Source organism: Salvelinus namaycush, chromosome 33, assembly GCF_016432855.1.
Source record: "Salvelinus namaycush isolate Seneca chromosome 33, SaNama_1.0, whole genome shotgun sequence".
Taxonomy (NCBI): Eukaryota; Metazoa; Chordata; class Actinopteri; order Salmoniformes; family Salmonidae; genus Salvelinus; species Salvelinus namaycush.
In genome coordinates this window covers 681,542-698,826 of record NC_052339.1, presented here as the reverse complement: position 1 = coordinate 698,826, position 17,285 = coordinate 681,542, and the positions used below count along the sequence as shown (strand labels likewise).

The 17,285-nt window shown below is 45.2% G+C and overlaps 1 protein-coding gene across 1 annotated transcript; it reads right to left on the bottom strand.

Annotated features, from left to right (window-relative positions):
* Nucleotides 1–2,073: 2,073 nt before the first annotated feature.
* LOC120027765 (cyclin-dependent kinase 13-like) lies at nucleotides 2,074–14,752 on the bottom strand. The gene is made up of 14 exons (XM_038972785.1): nucleotides 12,835–14,752; nucleotides 8,821–9,384; nucleotides 8,545–8,715; nucleotides 8,243–8,382; nucleotides 7,355–7,525; nucleotides 6,964–7,153; nucleotides 6,689–6,745; nucleotides 6,419–6,520; nucleotides 6,197–6,274; nucleotides 5,440–5,556; nucleotides 5,189–5,320; nucleotides 4,405–4,604; nucleotides 3,800–4,261; nucleotides 2,074–3,639 (listed from the first exon to the last, which is right to left on the bottom strand). Exons 1-14 carry the CDS (start codon nucleotides 13,953–13,955, stop codon nucleotides 2,945–2,947), a joined length of 4,200 nt encoding a protein of 1,399 aa, XP_038828713.1. The 5' UTR covers nucleotides 13,956–14,752; the 3' UTR covers nucleotides 2,074–2,944.
* Between the last annotated feature and the right edge of the window lie 2,533 nt (nucleotides 14,753–17,285).

Sequence of the window (17,285 nt, the reverse complement as noted above, 5' to 3'; positions counted from 1 at the left end):
ATACTATACATAAACTTGAATAGTATAGTGTATTTATAGTTTCTTTATTAATTGTTGAATTGTGTCATTTCCTTCTTTTTTTAAATTACAATCCCTACCATTAACGGTGTTAGAATAGCCATGAAGTGGTCTTGGTGTCTCGGAACAGTTGGTTATCAACATATAGCTTGTTGACTACGAGAGCTATACGTCTCCCTTTTAGTCTATTGTCTTCGAAGAGTGGATGCAGTACTTTGCGTCTTTCTGCGATTTCCTTTGGTCGTTCATGTCTGATCGTTCATGTCTATTTTAAAGCCGGCAAGTCTTGTAATTTCCCTAGCCATGTATTTATTTTACATGTGATAAAAGTATTAGGCAATTTTGCCCTACAAAGAAAATAACTCTTGCTAGCAATTACATATAGATGCTGTATCTTAAAAAAGTATATTAAGCTTCCTTTAATATTTAAAAAAAATGTCACCTTTCATTCAATAAATTGAAAAATGCTGGGTAGTCACTGCCTGACAATCAGTCACTGTAACGATGGCCACAATGACAAACAGTTCATACAAAAAAATATAGACAGTTTTAGTTCATCAACAGTATCTGCCCTTCTGCTATAGTAACTGCCCCAGATGCAGCAACATCAATAGTGTCTGCCCATACACTATAGTACCTGCCCCAGAGGCAGCAACATGAGTAGTATCTGTACTTACTATGGTTACTACCCCAATGGCAGCAAAATCAATAGAATCTGCTCTTATGCTATAGTACCTGCGCCAGCAGCAGTAACATCAAAAGTCCTTACCTCCTGGGCAGTAACATCAATATAATCTGCCCTCGTGCTATAGTACCTGCCCTGGGGGTGGCAACAACAATAGTCTGCCCTTTTGCTATAGCACCTGCACAAGAGGCAGCAAATCAAATGTTATTTGTCACATGAGCCGAATACAACAGGTGTAGACCTTACTTACAAGCCCTTAACCAACAATGCAGTTCAAGAACGAGTTAAGAAAATATTTACCAAATTAACTAAAGTAAAAATGATCAAAAGTAACAATAAAATAACAATAACGAGGCTATATAGAGGGGGTACCGGTCCCGGGTCAATGTGCAGGGGTACATATAGGTAGGGGTAAAGTGACTATGCATAGATAATGTTAAGTAGCCTTTTGGTCCTAGACTTGGCACTCCGGTACCGCTTGCCGCCTTGTCACCTAGCATTTAGTCATTAAACACAACCGAAGCCACAGTTGTGTTTAATGAGTCTTTCCTTCTCACACAGGCCATCAGCCTTGGATATGTAGACATTTCAACTGAAGTCTTGACTAACTCCATTCAGCTCCTAGTGGAACAAAGGGCCTTTAACGGTGCATCTCCAGTGAACTCTATCCTGGGTGGCTTTCTTGACTTCATCCCAGGTGGTTCCTGCCTTCATCTCATCCTCATTCATCCATGCCTTTCTTTTAGCAGCAAAACTACCAAGCCAAAATAGTATTGTATAGAAAAATAAAAACAACCGAGCATCTAATCACTGTCATTCATCAGTTTGTCTTTTCTAGGCTATGAATTTAAATGGTCTGTTTCTCAGACAATTGTCACATTTTTGCTCAGTTGTTGGTTGACTTACACTGCACTCCAGTGGTTAGTATGTTCAGGTATGATAACAAAGACAGTACAGTATGAAGACAGGCTAAAACTACTTCTCCAATAGAAATCCCAGATCACACTTGTAGGCGTCATCAGGTCTAATGGTCGTCTCGCGCCAAACTGCACTTGTGCAGGCTTTCAAATCATAACCTCGTTTGATATAAAAGCTCATGAAAATTAAAATGTTAGTTTGTCACTTTCACAAGGTTGTAGTAGTAACATGTTCAACGATTTAATACATCGACTGGAATCTAGGTTGTGCCTTTAGACTGAGAAAATTAAATAAAAAGGAAGGATTTTTCACTTTTCCCATTGACTTCTCAAACCCCGGCCTGGTCTGTTTCGCAAGCATTCACGTAAGTCCTGCGATGTTGCAACTCTGTGTTTAGAGAAACTGATGATACCTCATGACGGTCGTTCATCAAAAAAGTACACTCAAAGAAAGCATTGTTGGCATTTTTTTAATAAACATTTGCCAAATGGAGAAAAAAATCACATTTTAGTACAAAAGGACAGTTGCTTGTCTCCTTTTTGAACTTGGGTTACATCTCTTTTTGTTTACATACGATTTTACAATGGCAATTGGCAGAGGGCTTGTGGAATTTAAAGTGAACACAGCCTTTCATCAAGTCATTCAGTAGCTATCAGTTTTACTGCATTCACCCAAGTCCTTACCAGTCTTTCTGGAATCATGGGTCTCTTCACTGTTGGGTAGAGCTTGCAAGTTAAGCATTTCACTGTACTTGTGGATGTGACAATAACACTTGAACTTTTCATCAAAAACAAGCCTAGAGAAGCCCTATCAACTGAGACCTCCTGGTTGCAACATATTCTTAACCCCCAAAAACTACATAACTGGTCTTTTTATAATTGTGCAGATATAGCACTTCATTCATTTCATACCTAAATTGTTCTCGCCTTCTTTAGTCAGTAGTGCAAAAAATATTAATAATAGTCTGTCCGGGAGTAATTAAAGAACGGCTAAAGTACATATTTAAAACGCATACCTAGCCTGGTAAATGTACACTCGAAAAAGGTATGTTTAATTTAAAAGACAGAAGTAGAATAGATTGCAAAAAAAAATACAAAAAGGTACGAGCAGGAAAAGCCCCCTCCTTCTGCAACATACCCCACATTCCAGATAAATTAGGACTACAATGCTTGACACAGATTTTTTTAAATTATTACAAATCAGGTGCGCATTTCCAGATCCCTCTGGTCAGCCTGAGAGGGTTTGGGCTCAGTTTCTTTTGAGTCCTCAAGTCTGGGGTGTTTCCATCGTCACACCCCGCCCCGTTCACTATGCCACAGCCAATCAGAAGGGGAGGCCTCGCCCTCGGATGGCTGTTGAGTTCACATTTGTGTTGAAGCCAAGGGGCATAGATGGGGCCCCGGCCTGGGAAGGGGAGCCCCAGGACTGGCCTGGAGGTGGGATGGGCGGGGGAGGGGTGGCATGGTTGTAGAGCTGGATGGTGGTGGGGTTGACCTGCCCTTCCACAAGCAAGGAGGGGCTTTGATTGTACTCAAAACGGTGGTCTTTGTCCCCGCTGAACACCATGCTACTGCCACCTCTACCTCCACCTGTGCCTGAAGGGTAGGGCTCCTGGAGCGAGGGGGCCAGGGACCCGGCAGCTGAGGATGAGCCGGGGGTCGGAGCGCTGCTGGTGAACACCTCCCTCAGGGCGTGGGGGGGCAGGCCACCCCCCAGCATGTGGCCCATGTAGCTGTCGCCAAAACCTGCAGGAGGGAAGGGTGGAGGGGGTGGGCGGCTGTAGTCACCGCCATAGCCCGGTCCTTCTGCGCCGGGGTGTGGTGAGTAAACTTGCTCCGGGAACCTTCCTTCCTCACCGGCCATACCTGAGGTCAGCATGGGCGGCAGGTGGCCAGTCTTGGGCTTCATCTTCTGCCGGTAGTCCAGGTCCTCGCAGCAGGGAGGGGGCTCTGGAGGTTCAGGGGGTCTCTGGTCAGGGGGTAGGATGGGTCTGGAGGAAACTCCACTCCCCTCGGACACTAAGGGGGAAAGCACAAGACATGATGTTAATTCAATGCAAAGGGATAGTTCTAGTTGGAGTTCTATCCAACATTAAATTCATTGTGTATAGAAATTAGAGAAAGATAAGCCTACTGGATGGTCACAACTAGCAAAATGTCTATATATGAGTGTAGTTACCTGGAGAGACAGGGATGGGCTCTGGGGGCTGCTTGGGCTCAGGGGGTGGCGGAGGCCGTCCTGCTAGTGGGTTTCTGCCGACTGCCTCGTCCCTGGCCTCTTGCCTCTGTTGGGCTTGGAGGAGCTGGGCCAGCAGCATGGTGACCGCCGTCTGGGTGGCTGAAGATGCTTCACCTTCAGGCTTCCCCTGCGAAACCGACGAGGGAGGTGGTGATGGGAGCTTGGGCATGGGGGGCGTGCGGGGCGCTCCACCCATCAGAGGGGGCTTGGGCGGAGGGGGTGGCTCTGGGGGCTGGTTGGAGTCAAAGGGCGCTGGTGGCAGGACCTTGGAGAGCTGCTGCAGTGTCTCAGAGTTGACCTTAGCGATCTGGGCTGCGTTGACAGTGCTCTTGGACTGGCCAAGCAGCTTCAGGAGGACCGCCAGCTGTTCCTGGGTCAGCTGGCAGTTGGGACCTTTTGGGTCTACGGGAGACAAAAGAAAACATGATTTACTAAAAAGTAACTAATAATTCACTCCAAGTTGTTGTTAGTGTATAACTGACAAGGCATGAGGCAAGTATGGTGGGTTGACTTTGCGGTACTAGACTAGAGACCCATTCACTCACCCAGTAGGGCCGAGGCAGCCACAGGCTGGGCTTTGAGCCCCCCGGGCGGAGGGAAGCCCTGGGGGGTGTTGCTACGACTGTCGTCTCCCAGCCCCAGCTCCTTACGGGGGGCCTTGGGAGCTGACAGCTCCTCTGGCATTTGCTTCTGTTTCCGCCGCTTCTTACTCCACAACTCGTGGCAGTCCTGCCACAGGGGGAGACTGGAAAAGAGCAATGGGGACGAGATCTTCAGTTTCTTGGCAATTTCTTGCATGAAATAGCCTTCATTTCTCAGAACGACAATGTTTCAGAAGAAAGTGCTTTGTTTCTGGCCATTTTGAGCCTGTAATAGAACACACAAGTGCTGATGCTCCAGATACTCAACTAGTCTAAAGGCCAGTTTTATTGCTTCTTTAAATCAGAACAACAGTTTTCAGCTGTGCTAACAATTACAAAAAGGTTTTCTAATGATCAATTAGCTTTTTAAAATGCTAAACTTGGATTAGCTAACACAGCGTGCAATTGGAACACAGGAGTGATAGTTGCTGATAATGGGCCTCCGTACGCCTATATAGATATTCCATAAAAAAATCTGCCGTTTCCAGCTACAATATTCATTTACAACATTAACAATGTCTACACTGGATTTCTGATCAATTTGATGTTATTTTAATGGACAAAAAAAAAGTGCTTTTCTTTAAAAAACAAGGACATTTCTAAGTGACCCCAAATTTTTTAACGGTAGTGTACATTCTACAGTGATGGATCACAGACACTGAGGAGTAATGACTTTTCCCAAACATACTCTGGTGGGGGCATCTTGGTTGGGTCCACGTCTTTGAGGAATTCACTGCTTAGCGCCGCCTCGGCCGCGCAGCGCTTACTGGGGTCCAGGGACATCATGTGGTCAAACAGGTCCAGGGCTGAGGGTGGAATACTGACCAGAGAGAAAGACCAAGTGATTAGTCAAACACAGCCAAAGGATAATGCCGTGTATTATTTTCATACGTCAATGACGAACCCATTTACTGAATTCAAACCAGCTGATTGACTCACAAAGCATACTCCTCTCGTAACCGCCGCCGGTACTGTTTCTTTGGTTTCATGGTGTTGAAGTAGGGCAGCTTGATGACGTCTGGCCACACGGCGGGGCAGGGGCTGCCACAGATACGACTGGAAGGGAGAGAAGCCATCAGTTTGGGCTAGAGTTCATTATTGTGCCCCATCAGGAAGACCGTCATATGAGATAGCTGAAGGCCTTTCAGACAGTTAAAGCTGCAATATGTACATTTTTGGGCGACCTGACAAAATTCACATAGAAATGTGAATAGATCTGTCAATCATTGAAAGCAAATCTAAGAAGTGGTAGATCTGTTCTGTGTGTGCCATTTCTATGCTTCTTGGTTTTGCGTCTTTTACTTTCAGTTTATTGTATTCAAACAGCTGAAAATATAATATTTTTGGTTATGGAAAATATATTTCACAGCAGTTTAGATGGTACAATGATTCTCTACACCAGGGCTCTCCAACCCTGTTCCGGTAGGTTTCCGCTCCAACCCCAGTTGTAACTAACCCGAGTCAGCTTATCAATCAGCTAGTTATTAGAGTCAGGTGCGCTAGGTTGGACACGGTTGGAGAGCCCTGCTCTACTCTTTATTTTCTTGTTTTGTCACATACTGAAATTAGGCGAACTATTAGAATTTTAGCAACCAGGAAATGACAGAGCAATTTCTTAATAGTGAATCTTTAAACGAATACTGAGAATAAGACAATGACGGATTTATAGTACCCTTTTCCTCTGACCACAACATACCTGATCAGCTCTAACTGGGCAAGCTCCTGGTTGGCTTGGAAAATGGGCTTCTTCGTGAACAGCTCCCCCAGAATGCACCTGGATTTCAGACAAAAACAGAATGAATACATTATCATCTTTATAGAACCATGACCCATCATCTGTCCTTGGTTCAAGAATCATGACTCTCATAAGCCAGTGAAACACCACACCGAATGTCAGCGCAACGTATTTGTCTCTTACCCGCAGCTCCACACGTCAATGGCAGGTGTGTACCTCTCCTCCCCCAGCAAAAGCTCAGGGGGTCTGTACCACAAGGTGATCACCTTGTTGGTGTACGGGCGGCTACAAGACAGGGACAGAAAAATGACAAATGCATCAGTGTCAATAATACCATCCACAACAAAACACAGTTGAGACCTATATGTTTGATGAAACATATAAACAGTAATACATCTGAAAATCCAATAACTATGGGCAGTAATCAACTGTAAGCCATATCGGGACACTTACCTCTCATCAGAGTTATAAAGTCGAGCCAGTCCAAAATCTGCCAGCTTTATTTGACCCCTGGCGGAGAGAACAGAACACTGCTTTAACTTGACTTCCGACCCCTTTCTGTCAGACACTGACACCGCGGTGGATAGAAATAGGTTCTTTGACATTGGCTATCCTTTAGCCTGGTCCCAGAGCTGCTTGTGCTTTGGCGTGACAATGACCATAGGAGTTGACAAGACAGCACCGACAGATATGGGACCAGGAGGCTAGCTATCCTGAGGAGCACTCACTTGTTATTGAGCAGGATGTTGGAGCACTTGATGTCCCTGTGCAGGAAGTTCTTTTTGTGGCAGTAGTCAAGGCCCTCCAGCAGCTGCCTCATGAAGGACTTGATGTGGCTCTCGTTGAAGTGGACCAGGCCTGACTCCAGGAGGCCCATCAGGTCATGGTCCATATACTCAAACACCAGGTAGAATGCACCTGTAGGAGGAGGATGGATCATATAGAAGGGAAACAGATGCATGGACAAACATAAATGCAGACACATGGACTGCGTCCCAAATGCTTTTCCCTATAGTGCACTACATTTGACCAGGTCCCATAGGGCTCTGGTCAAAAGTGGTGCACTATTTAGGGAATGGAGTGCGGACATGCTAATACAGAGGGTTTTGTCATATGGACCTTTGTCGTTCTTGAAGTCCAGGGCGTCCTCCTTGTCGGTGACTATCTCCTTCATGTTGATGATGCTCTTGTGGTTGAGCTGCCGGAGGATCTTGATCTCCCTGATGGCGGTGATAGGGAAGCCCTCCTTCTCGTTGTCCAGACGCACCTTCTTCAAGGCCACCATCTCAGCTACACCATTGGGGATAGAGATAAAGGGCAGAGTATATTATAGAATACATTGTGGCAGACGGCAGGGAGAGGTGAGGGGAGTGGTAATTGAGGAAAGATAGCTTGCAGGTTGCTGGCTCTACCCACAAGCCTTATATGGACTTCCTGCCCCCAACGAGGCAAGACTGAATTGTTAAGCCAGGGAGTGCTTGGGGGTAAAGAAGGGAGCAGCCTACACAAAGGGGCAGAGGAGGTGAGACAAGAGGTATGAAGAGTGAGAGAAACGAGAGCAAAATCTGTGTGATTGCCCGTTGTGACCTGGACTGTCGGACTAACCCCCATGTAACAGACCAGATTGGCTGAGAACCCGAGTGTGAGGATTACCCCTGGAAAACGGAACGGCTTGTGGACTGTGAGGTGACGGGTGAATTCCCCCTTCTTTCCCCGTGTACCAAAATCCCCAATAAACTTCCCCTTTGCATTCTATTTGGTTTACTGGTGCCTGTTTTGTTATTGAACTTGGTGATGTGGAAACCCCACACCCTTGATCCTGCTACAACATGTTCATACATAATTGATACACAGGGCATAGAAAGACTTCAATTTGGAGTAGAGTGAGTTTTTGCTTTAAAATGTTGATCGTGAAATAATTATTATAATATGAGCTACCAGGAAGATAGGGCGTAGCCTATGATCTACATGAAATGTTGAGAAAAGAAAGCATCAAGTAGTCTTCACCTGTGTCTTTGTCTTTTGCCTTGTACACCTGGCCGTAGGTGCCCTCTCCCGTGATGCCGATAATCTCAAACTTGTCCACGCACCTTTTCCCCCAGTCTATCTCAGTCTCCTTGATCTCCCCAAAACGTGGGCCGCAGATCCTGGGAGACAAACAAACCAACTAGAGATTAGGTCAAGCAGTGGTGGTCAACACCAGGCAGTAGAAACTCAAGGAGCACTAAGAAGCATAGACCATGGAAGAGGTAGGGTGAGTATAATGGTTCCACAGAGCAGACACGGAAGGCCAAGGGGCCCAGACATACTTGGGCCGGCGGTGAAGCGTGGTGGTCTTCTTCTCGTTGTATGGGCTGTGGGGGGAGGAGGCGCCGCCTCCGGGGAGCTCAGGAGGAAGGGGCAGGTCGGCAAGGAGGTGGTGGGCCTTCTGATGCTCTGCTGGCTTCTTCCCTGAGAGCGAAGGTAAGACCTCCTTCAAGCTGCACAGGTGAAGAAGAGAATGAGAAGTTAGGCTATGGAACAGCACAGAGAGGTGGAGTGATGAAAATGATAATAAAAGCTATTTTCTATTACGTTCCCTTTACCCGTCTGCTCCACCTAAGTGCTCGAGGACGTGCAGGGGCAGGAGTAGAGATGTCAGTGTAGAGGCAGTCGGGGCAGCTACTCGCCCCTTCTCTTTGCCCTGTCCGGATGCTGGTGCTTTCCTCTTGTCCTGTTGCACCGAGGGGTGCCGCTCTCTGTCCCTGCTGGGCTGATGGGGCTCTGTGCTCCTCTTGGAGGTCCTGTCTGCAGGGGACTGGGGCTGGCTCAACACAGGGGTCCTGGGATCCTTCTCGCGAGGCGGCGGGGAAGGGGGCCGGCCCATCTTGATGGTGGGGTTGGCCTTGGGGCTGGGCTGGTGGGAGCCTGTAGAGGTGCCCTTGGTGGAATTGGAGGCGTTGCTGGAGCTCTTGGCCCGGGCAGCTGCCTCGGCAGCTTTTGCCTTCTTCTGCTTGCTGAGCTCGGCCGCTAGGCTGCTCTTGAAGGTCAGAGTGCTGGGGGAGAGGCTGGAAGGTCGACTGTGGGAGCCAGAGTGGCGGTGGCGGCTGCGTGAGCGGGAGTGCCTCAAGGAGGAATACGGGCTCCTGCTTCGAGACTTACCAGATCGCCTGGAGAAAGGAGACACACAGGTTGTATGATGAACCTTTATCACAGGAGAAAAGTTCTCATTAAAAAGGTGCATAATGTCTACCTAGTGCAAATCTAGCAGACTACTGAAATGGAAATTTATATTCAGAGCCATTAAAAGCATCATTACAACCTTAATCACAATCTAGTAAAACAGTTGTACTAAACTTTTTCACAAAGCGGAGCTCTCTCAGGCAATCCAGATTCCACCCTGACCTCATATTTATACCAATGTCTCTGAGTAGCTAGGTTTCCATCTAATTGACGACAGATTTATGCAAATATATATATATATATATATATTTTTTAAAATCAGCATGAAAACAACATGCACTTTTTCCCCACAAGAGATGCGTTACCATCAAATTGACTTGTGGATAAAATGCTGGGCGTGATGACGTAGATTCTAAGCTAACATATAGATTTTTTTTATGATGGTCATACCAAGGAGAATTTAGCTATTTGATTTTGAATTTTAAGACCACCCCTTTTCCACCCTCACCTTTATTTAACTAGTTATTTAGGCCAGTTGAGAACAAGTTCTCATTTACAACTGCGACCTGGCCAAGATACAGCAAAGCACTGCGACAAAAACAACACAGAGTTACACATGAGATAAGAAAACGTACAGTCAATAACACAATGGAGAAGTCTATGTACAGTGTGTGCAAATGTAGTAAGATTAGGGAGGTAAAGGCAATAAATAGGCCATAGTGGCGAAATAATTACAATTTAGCATTAACACTAGAGTGACAGATGTGCAGATGATGATGTGCAAGTAGAGATACTGGGAAAAAAAGACAAAAAAAAATAAAATAACTATGGGGATGAGGTAGTTGGGTGTGCTATTTACAGATGGGCTGTGTACAGGTACAGTGATCGGTAAGCTGCTCTGACATTCGATCTGTAAGCAGCTCTGATTCACTAATTAAACTATCTCCATATATACTTCCATTCATTTTTTGTTGTTGCTGGTACTGGGGACCTTCAGACAATGGATTGAGAGGCAGCCCATGCAAAAAACATCTCCCAATCTTAAAAACAGACGGATTTTGATGGGGATGTTATTAAATCGATTTCCACGGGGCTGCGGAAATTGTAGGCTAAGGGTTAATAAAGTGTTTGTCATTCAACGAGAAGCACTTTTTTTAATCATCAACAAAAAAATCTAATTTATTGACAGATTTCGAGAATTTTCTATTCTCGAAATCTGTCAATAAATTACTAAAGACTATTTTGGGGAAGTGTATACTGGCTCCTGAGTCTCAAGATGGTCAAACCGTACTATTGCGGTTTAATTGTAAAAAAAAATATATATATATATATATATATATACAGGGGGGTTCCGGTGCAGAGTCAATGTGCGGGGGCACCGGTTAGTTGAGGTAGTATGTACATGTAGGTAGTTGATTAAAGTGACTATGCATAGATGACAACAGAGAGTAGCAGTGGTGTGGAAAGGTGTGTGGGGGGGGGAATGCAAATAGTCTGGGTAGTCATCTGACTAGATGTTCAGGAGTCTTATGGTTTCGGGGTAGAAGCTGTTTAGAAGCCTCTTGGACCTAGACTTGGCACTCCAGTACCGCTTGCCATGCGGTAGCAGGGAGAAGTCTATGACTAGGGTGGCTGGAGTCTGACAATTTTTAGGGCCTTCCTCTGACACCGCCTGGTATAGAGGTCCTGGATGGCAGGAAGCTTGGCCCCAGTGATGTACCACTGTTGCGTCATTGGCAAAATTAATGATGGTGTTGGAGTCGTGCCTGCCCGTGCAATCGGGGCGGCAGCGTAGCCTAGTGGTTAGAGCGTTGGACTAGTAACCGAAAGGTTGCAAGATCGAATCCCTGAAAAACGAAAAAGAAACGCAAACGACAGCAGCGGAGTCCTGTATGGCAATATTTTGAGAAGTTAAATGAGAAGGAAATGCAAACTTTAAAATTGTCACATCCCTAGTATATATATGCCTCAATACATTTTTAAAAATAGACTCAGCTTTCATTTGACATACTTCTATTTACTCCACATTGGCGCTCATGGGTCCTTTAATATGGAAACATGAATATAAAATATAACGGTTGTAAATAATTGCTACTGAGCTAAAAATTGAGAGCTGAGAAATAAAAAGTTTACCTACAGAAAGCTGTCAACAGGAAAGCAGTGCTTTGCCAGCAATTGGATTTTAAAATGTTATACAAATCAGAGCATTTTTCTCCCCGGGAAAGGGGCGAGAGGCTCACTCGACACAGCAGCAGACCCTAGTGAAACGGGTACCGCGACAGGCAGACACTTTCATTACTGGAATCATGAGGATTTTAGCCCCCTAAAAAATAGGACGTTTTGAGTGAGGTGACCATGTAGAATGTGCAGCTTGCACTGATGCAACCGATGAAATGTTTTACTCGCACAGCCAAGTCAAAGGGTGCGACTAAAATGTTTGCAGTCAGGAGCCTTGAGGTGGTACGTGTAGTCCACCGTGTAGCCTTCTTTCAAACATTGAAACTTTAGTAAATAAAAACAAAGAAAATGGATGATTCAAAATATTAACTTTGTAACCATTCACATTTAATCCCCTCAAGCCAGTGTTGCATAACTTTAGTCAACCAAAGCAAAGGATTTTGAAACTCTGGTGTCTCCCAGTGGCTCCTGTGGATGAAGTCAGCACACAACATGACAAGCAGCAGAAATAATGTATCCGTCAGAATGTATGGAATGCATCGAAGTGACTAGCTAGCTAACATTTTTGATCATGTTACAATGCGTTAATGGGTATCTAGATACATTGCACTTGTACATTTGGGTACTGATACAATGGCAGGCAGCATTTAAAGCACCTAGCGGCCCCATGACAGAGTACCAGTCAAGCGCTTACTTACTATTGATAAGCCAAATGTGCATGCTGTTACTGTCACCGTTTCCATGTGCCAAATTAATTCAACACTTCGTAGGCCATCTGTTGTAAGCGTTCTGTTGTCTTAAGCCATCTTGCATTTTGAAAAGGAGATGGCCTCTCTTCCAAACTAAGGCCTTCTGTGTAATCATATTTACATAATGAGGAAGTATGTGTAACGGGGGTCAGTGTGCTGCTAACAACTTAGCTTCCTCCACTGTCCATACTAGGCTCGAACCAGTGATGCTCTGCTTCACAACACATGTAACCGGCCTCCTTGACAACGTTCCAATGGGTTGAGCCACCCAAAGGGTACCGATTGGATGGCTCCATTTGCAACATTGCAAGCTAGCTGTGCAGTGAGCTTACGGCACGTTCTTAACTCAGCAATCCAAGGGCATAAAACACAATATTGAACATGATCACACAAGAGTAGCTAAAACACTGGTCCAAATCAGACCAGATAGACGATTGACACCTGAAATTATACCAGGCGTGTTATCTTTGACTTTAATACAGGTACAGTACCATCTGATTGACTGCTTACCTTATGACTGGACTTGGGCTGAGTGACTTTCGGTATGGACTTCGTGATCGCCGACGGGTACCGTAGGGACTTGAGACAAGTTCTCCCTGTTCAAATGGACTATGTCGGCCATAGCTTGGAGAACTGCGCCTGTTGAATGGGCTCATTGGAGACCGCTTTCTTTTGTTGCTTGAGTATGAACTGGGCGACTTTGAAATGTTGTAGGCGTCATAGACCTCAGCATCTCGGCTGTAGTATGTCAAACTAGGGGACAGCCTTTTGTTCCCATAACTGGGACTTCTTCTACATATAAACTGTTTATTATAACTACCACTGGGAGACTGGTATCCATAGGAATAAGATGCCCCATGTGGACTTTCTGCCTTGAAACCAGGACTTCTTCTGGAGGCTCCGAGTTCTTCACAGTCATCTCGGTATGATTGTGGTGCATCCCTGTATGCAGACAGGGCCTCTTTTTCAGACCGTGACTTACTTTTGTGCCGTTTAGACTCCCTTTTATCCAAAGACATGGGCGGCAATGTTGTAGACGTCTTCTTGCCGTCACTGTCACTGTTTCTCGCACCATCTCGGTTGTTTTTGGTGGCACTAAGGCCACGAGATTTCGAAGAGTCCCTCTCACCGCTCTGGCGTTCCTTTCTTCTCGGTTCCTTCTCTTGTCTATTCCTCTCGGATGAACCACTGGTTTGTTCATCCTTCCTGAGATGCACTATATCCCGGTCTCTTCGAGACCATCTCTCTCGGGATGTCGGTCCGTTGATGTCTGTAAACAAAACTTTGCTAAATCGATGGACCGAAATCCGAGCATGCGGTTCTGGTTTAGGTGAAGGGCTCCCAGAAAAGCGTTCTGATTGGGAACTCACGTCTTCATATTCCACCAAAGTCCGAGGTTCACCTTCTCTTTCGAGAGTGCTTCTCCGTTCACCTACCGTGTGCCATGGTTCTTTCTCCCTTGCGTGACTGTGTTTCTTTCTACTAGACGACAGCCTCTTCTCTCGGTGTTTCTCTCGCTGCTGAGTAGCACCGCTTATAGTTCTAACGCTACTGCGTCGCTCCGGTCTGTCACTTCTCTGTGCTGATGGGCTTCTTCCCCGACCCTCGCGAATTACCTCCGAGTTAGGCATTTATCAAAAATATGTGATATATACTTTTGGTAACATTGGTTGTCTTCGGTGTTATGTTCCTTGGTACACAAAACATTTGCAACAAATTGGCTAGTTAGCAAACTAGCAGTAGCAAGTTAATATAACTAGCTCGTCAGACAGTAACCAGCAGTGAGCTATTACAAACGATAATCCATCGCATTCATCATCTCCAAAAAATCCATAATCTAATGTTTCCCTCGATGAAATTAATTTAATGACAAATAAATCAAATATTATAATCCCGGACTGTAAGATTCCAAAGATGTGCCATCTAGCTAACCAGAGCTAGCTAGCAACTGTAGCTAGCTAGGCAGTGTCTCGTAACTGCATTCCATGTTGAGTGTAGCAGGCCCGATGTCTCCTGCTCGAAAGGAAATGTTTCTTGGAAGAAAATCGCAGCTCACCTCGGCTTTAAAAATATATTCCCAAAGTGCTGAAAATAAGAAATAAAAACATTTCACTTTTTAGTAACGACATTACTTTACGCTTGCCACAACAATCCAGTTTGGACGAACAAGGAAGTGGCTAGCACGCATCAAACTATGCTAGATTTCTTTCTCCTTGGAGTTCAAATCAACTCCGGCAGATTCAATAAAACAAAACAATTAAAAAAAATCCACGGACAGTTTACGTATTTTAGTGGATAGCCGTATTATCACATATTTAGATAAATTCAAATATTATATTTAGAGTTTTATTGGTTATATAATTACATTTTATAACCGATATGCACCGAACATAATTCGTCAACTAGATAACGTTAGATTGCAGGGCCCTCCAGTTTTCAAATTGAAGGGCTGCTGCTGCTGCTACTACTACGACGACTACTACTACTTCTTATTCGATGAGATTTAACGGTGGTTGGCATCCAATGAATGTTGCATTACCCCCACCTACTAGACTGGAGTACAACTCCCCATACTTTGCTTGAAAAAAATGAATAAACAAATACCCTACCATCTAACACTCACAATTTTGTTTTATAATAATAAAAAAGAACACCACCCTTTTCTACTATTTAAATCTATTTAGTCCTACCTCAGGCCAACAGACTGAAAGGAGGGGACCTCACCACTCAACACACCCTGTAACTATTCTGACATAAAGTCTTGCACACTCAAAATACTTCTCTGCAGCTGCCACCACAACCTCAATTGTCTGCGACTTACATTCCATCCCTTAAGTACAGTTGATAACCATTGCTATAAATGCAAAAAAAATCCTATCAATCTTAATGAAATATATATCACTTGTTAGTTTAATAACCCTCTGTACTTGTACAGATCAAATACTCACACCACTCCTCTTAAGATCCCTCCCCCTTGACCCATCTTCCTCTACTTTCTTAACTGCCTTCGCATATGACAACTTCTGCACTACTCTAACCCTGGAAACCTCAACCGGCCTCTCTCGCACAGGACATTTCTGATCCCAACCCTATGGGCAGCTCTAAAATTAACACATGCCACTACCTTCCCCAATGCTACACATTCCTTTGTCTCATGCCCTTCTGCACACTTCTCGCACCTAGGAACCTCCATCCTACACACTGCTGCCACATGCTTGACACCTGTAACAACGTAACATATTCAGCACAAAAGCTCGTACAGGATAACATATATATAAGGACTTCCTGACAGGCTGGTGGTAAGGGTAGGTAACAACACATCCGCCACGCTGATCCTCAACACAGGGGCCCTTCAGGGGTGGGTGCTCAGTCCCCTCCTGTACTCCCTGTTCACTCATGACTGCATGGCCAGGCATGACTCAAACACCATCATTAAGTTTGCTGATGACACAACAGCTTTAGGCCTGATCACCGAAAACGATGAGACAGCCTATAGGGAGGAGGTACCTGACCGTGTGGTGCAAGGACAACAACCTCTCCCTCAACGTGATCAAGACAAATGAGACGATTGTGGACTATGTGAAGAGGGCACGACAAAACCTATTTCCCCACAGGAGACAATTTTTTTTTGCTATGGGTCCTCAGATCCTCAAAAGTTTTTACAGCGGCACCATCGAGAGCATCCTGATGGGTCGCATCACTGCCTGGTATGGCAACTGCTCAGCCTCCGACCGCAAGGCACTACAGATGGTAGTGCGTGTAGCCCAGTACATCACCGGTGCCAAGCTTCCTGCCATCCAGGACCTCTATACCAGGCAGTGTCAGAGGAAGGTCCTAAAAATTGTCAAAGACTCCAGCCTCCCTAGTCATAGACTGTTCTCTCTGCTACAGCATGGCAAGCGGTACCGGAGTGCCAAGTCTAGGTCCAAGAGGCTTCTAAACAGCTTCTACGCCCAAGCCATAAGACTCCTGAACAGCTAATCAAATGGCTACCCAGACTATTTGCATTGCCCCCCACCACCCCATACTGCTGCTACTCTCTGTTATTATCTATGAATAGCCACTTTAATAACTCCTGCCTACATGTACATAATTACCTCGACACCGGTGCCCCCTGCACATTGACTCTGTACCGGTACCCCCTGTATATAGCCCCGCTATTGTTATTTACTGCTGCTCTTCAATTATTTGTTTTTTTTATCTCTTACTTTTTGGGGGATTGTCTTAAAACTGCATTGGTGTAAGGTATTCGGCGCATGTGACAAATACAATTTGATTTGATTTGATATCCTAACATCACTTTGTCGGGCAAAGACTAAACATCAAAACTCAAAAGCAAGGCTCCACTTTTTCAAAAATCTTCACTCCTACTGTCACAGACTCAAAGCCTCGGGCTATGAGAACTTCACCACACCTACCACCTCGGAAACTTCGCCCTCATTCACTTCCATTTCTCTTCCAGTCTTCAGTTCACTCTGCTTACACTTCTTTAACAAACCATCTCCCTTTTTCCGCCATTTTTAACCGACTCGAGCTCACCCCTTCCTCCCTCTCTCTCTTATACCTCCTCTGCCTCTCTTTTCCCTCCATTCCTCCTCCGTATTCTAAGTATACGTCTTCTGACATACATCTTGTTCTTGGATGCCATTTAACCGGTTGTCACAATCTCCTTACAATCAGCACGAACCCCTCGGGATGTAGCGTTTAACAGTGCATCCCACTTATGAAGCAAAAAGAAGGCCTACTATTCTGTTGTTACATCCAATGACGTGCATAGTCCAGACCAGTGGTTACGTCACTGCCAAAGGAAACCCCTGGCACACAGATTAACGGACAGCTACAAACGGTTGTGACTATAGTAGCAGGTTAGGAGAGCATTTTACCCTAAACCTTTCCTATAACCCTAACCTAAGCCTCCTAACCTGCCACGTTAATTATCCAAATCTGCTGTGTAAATTCTC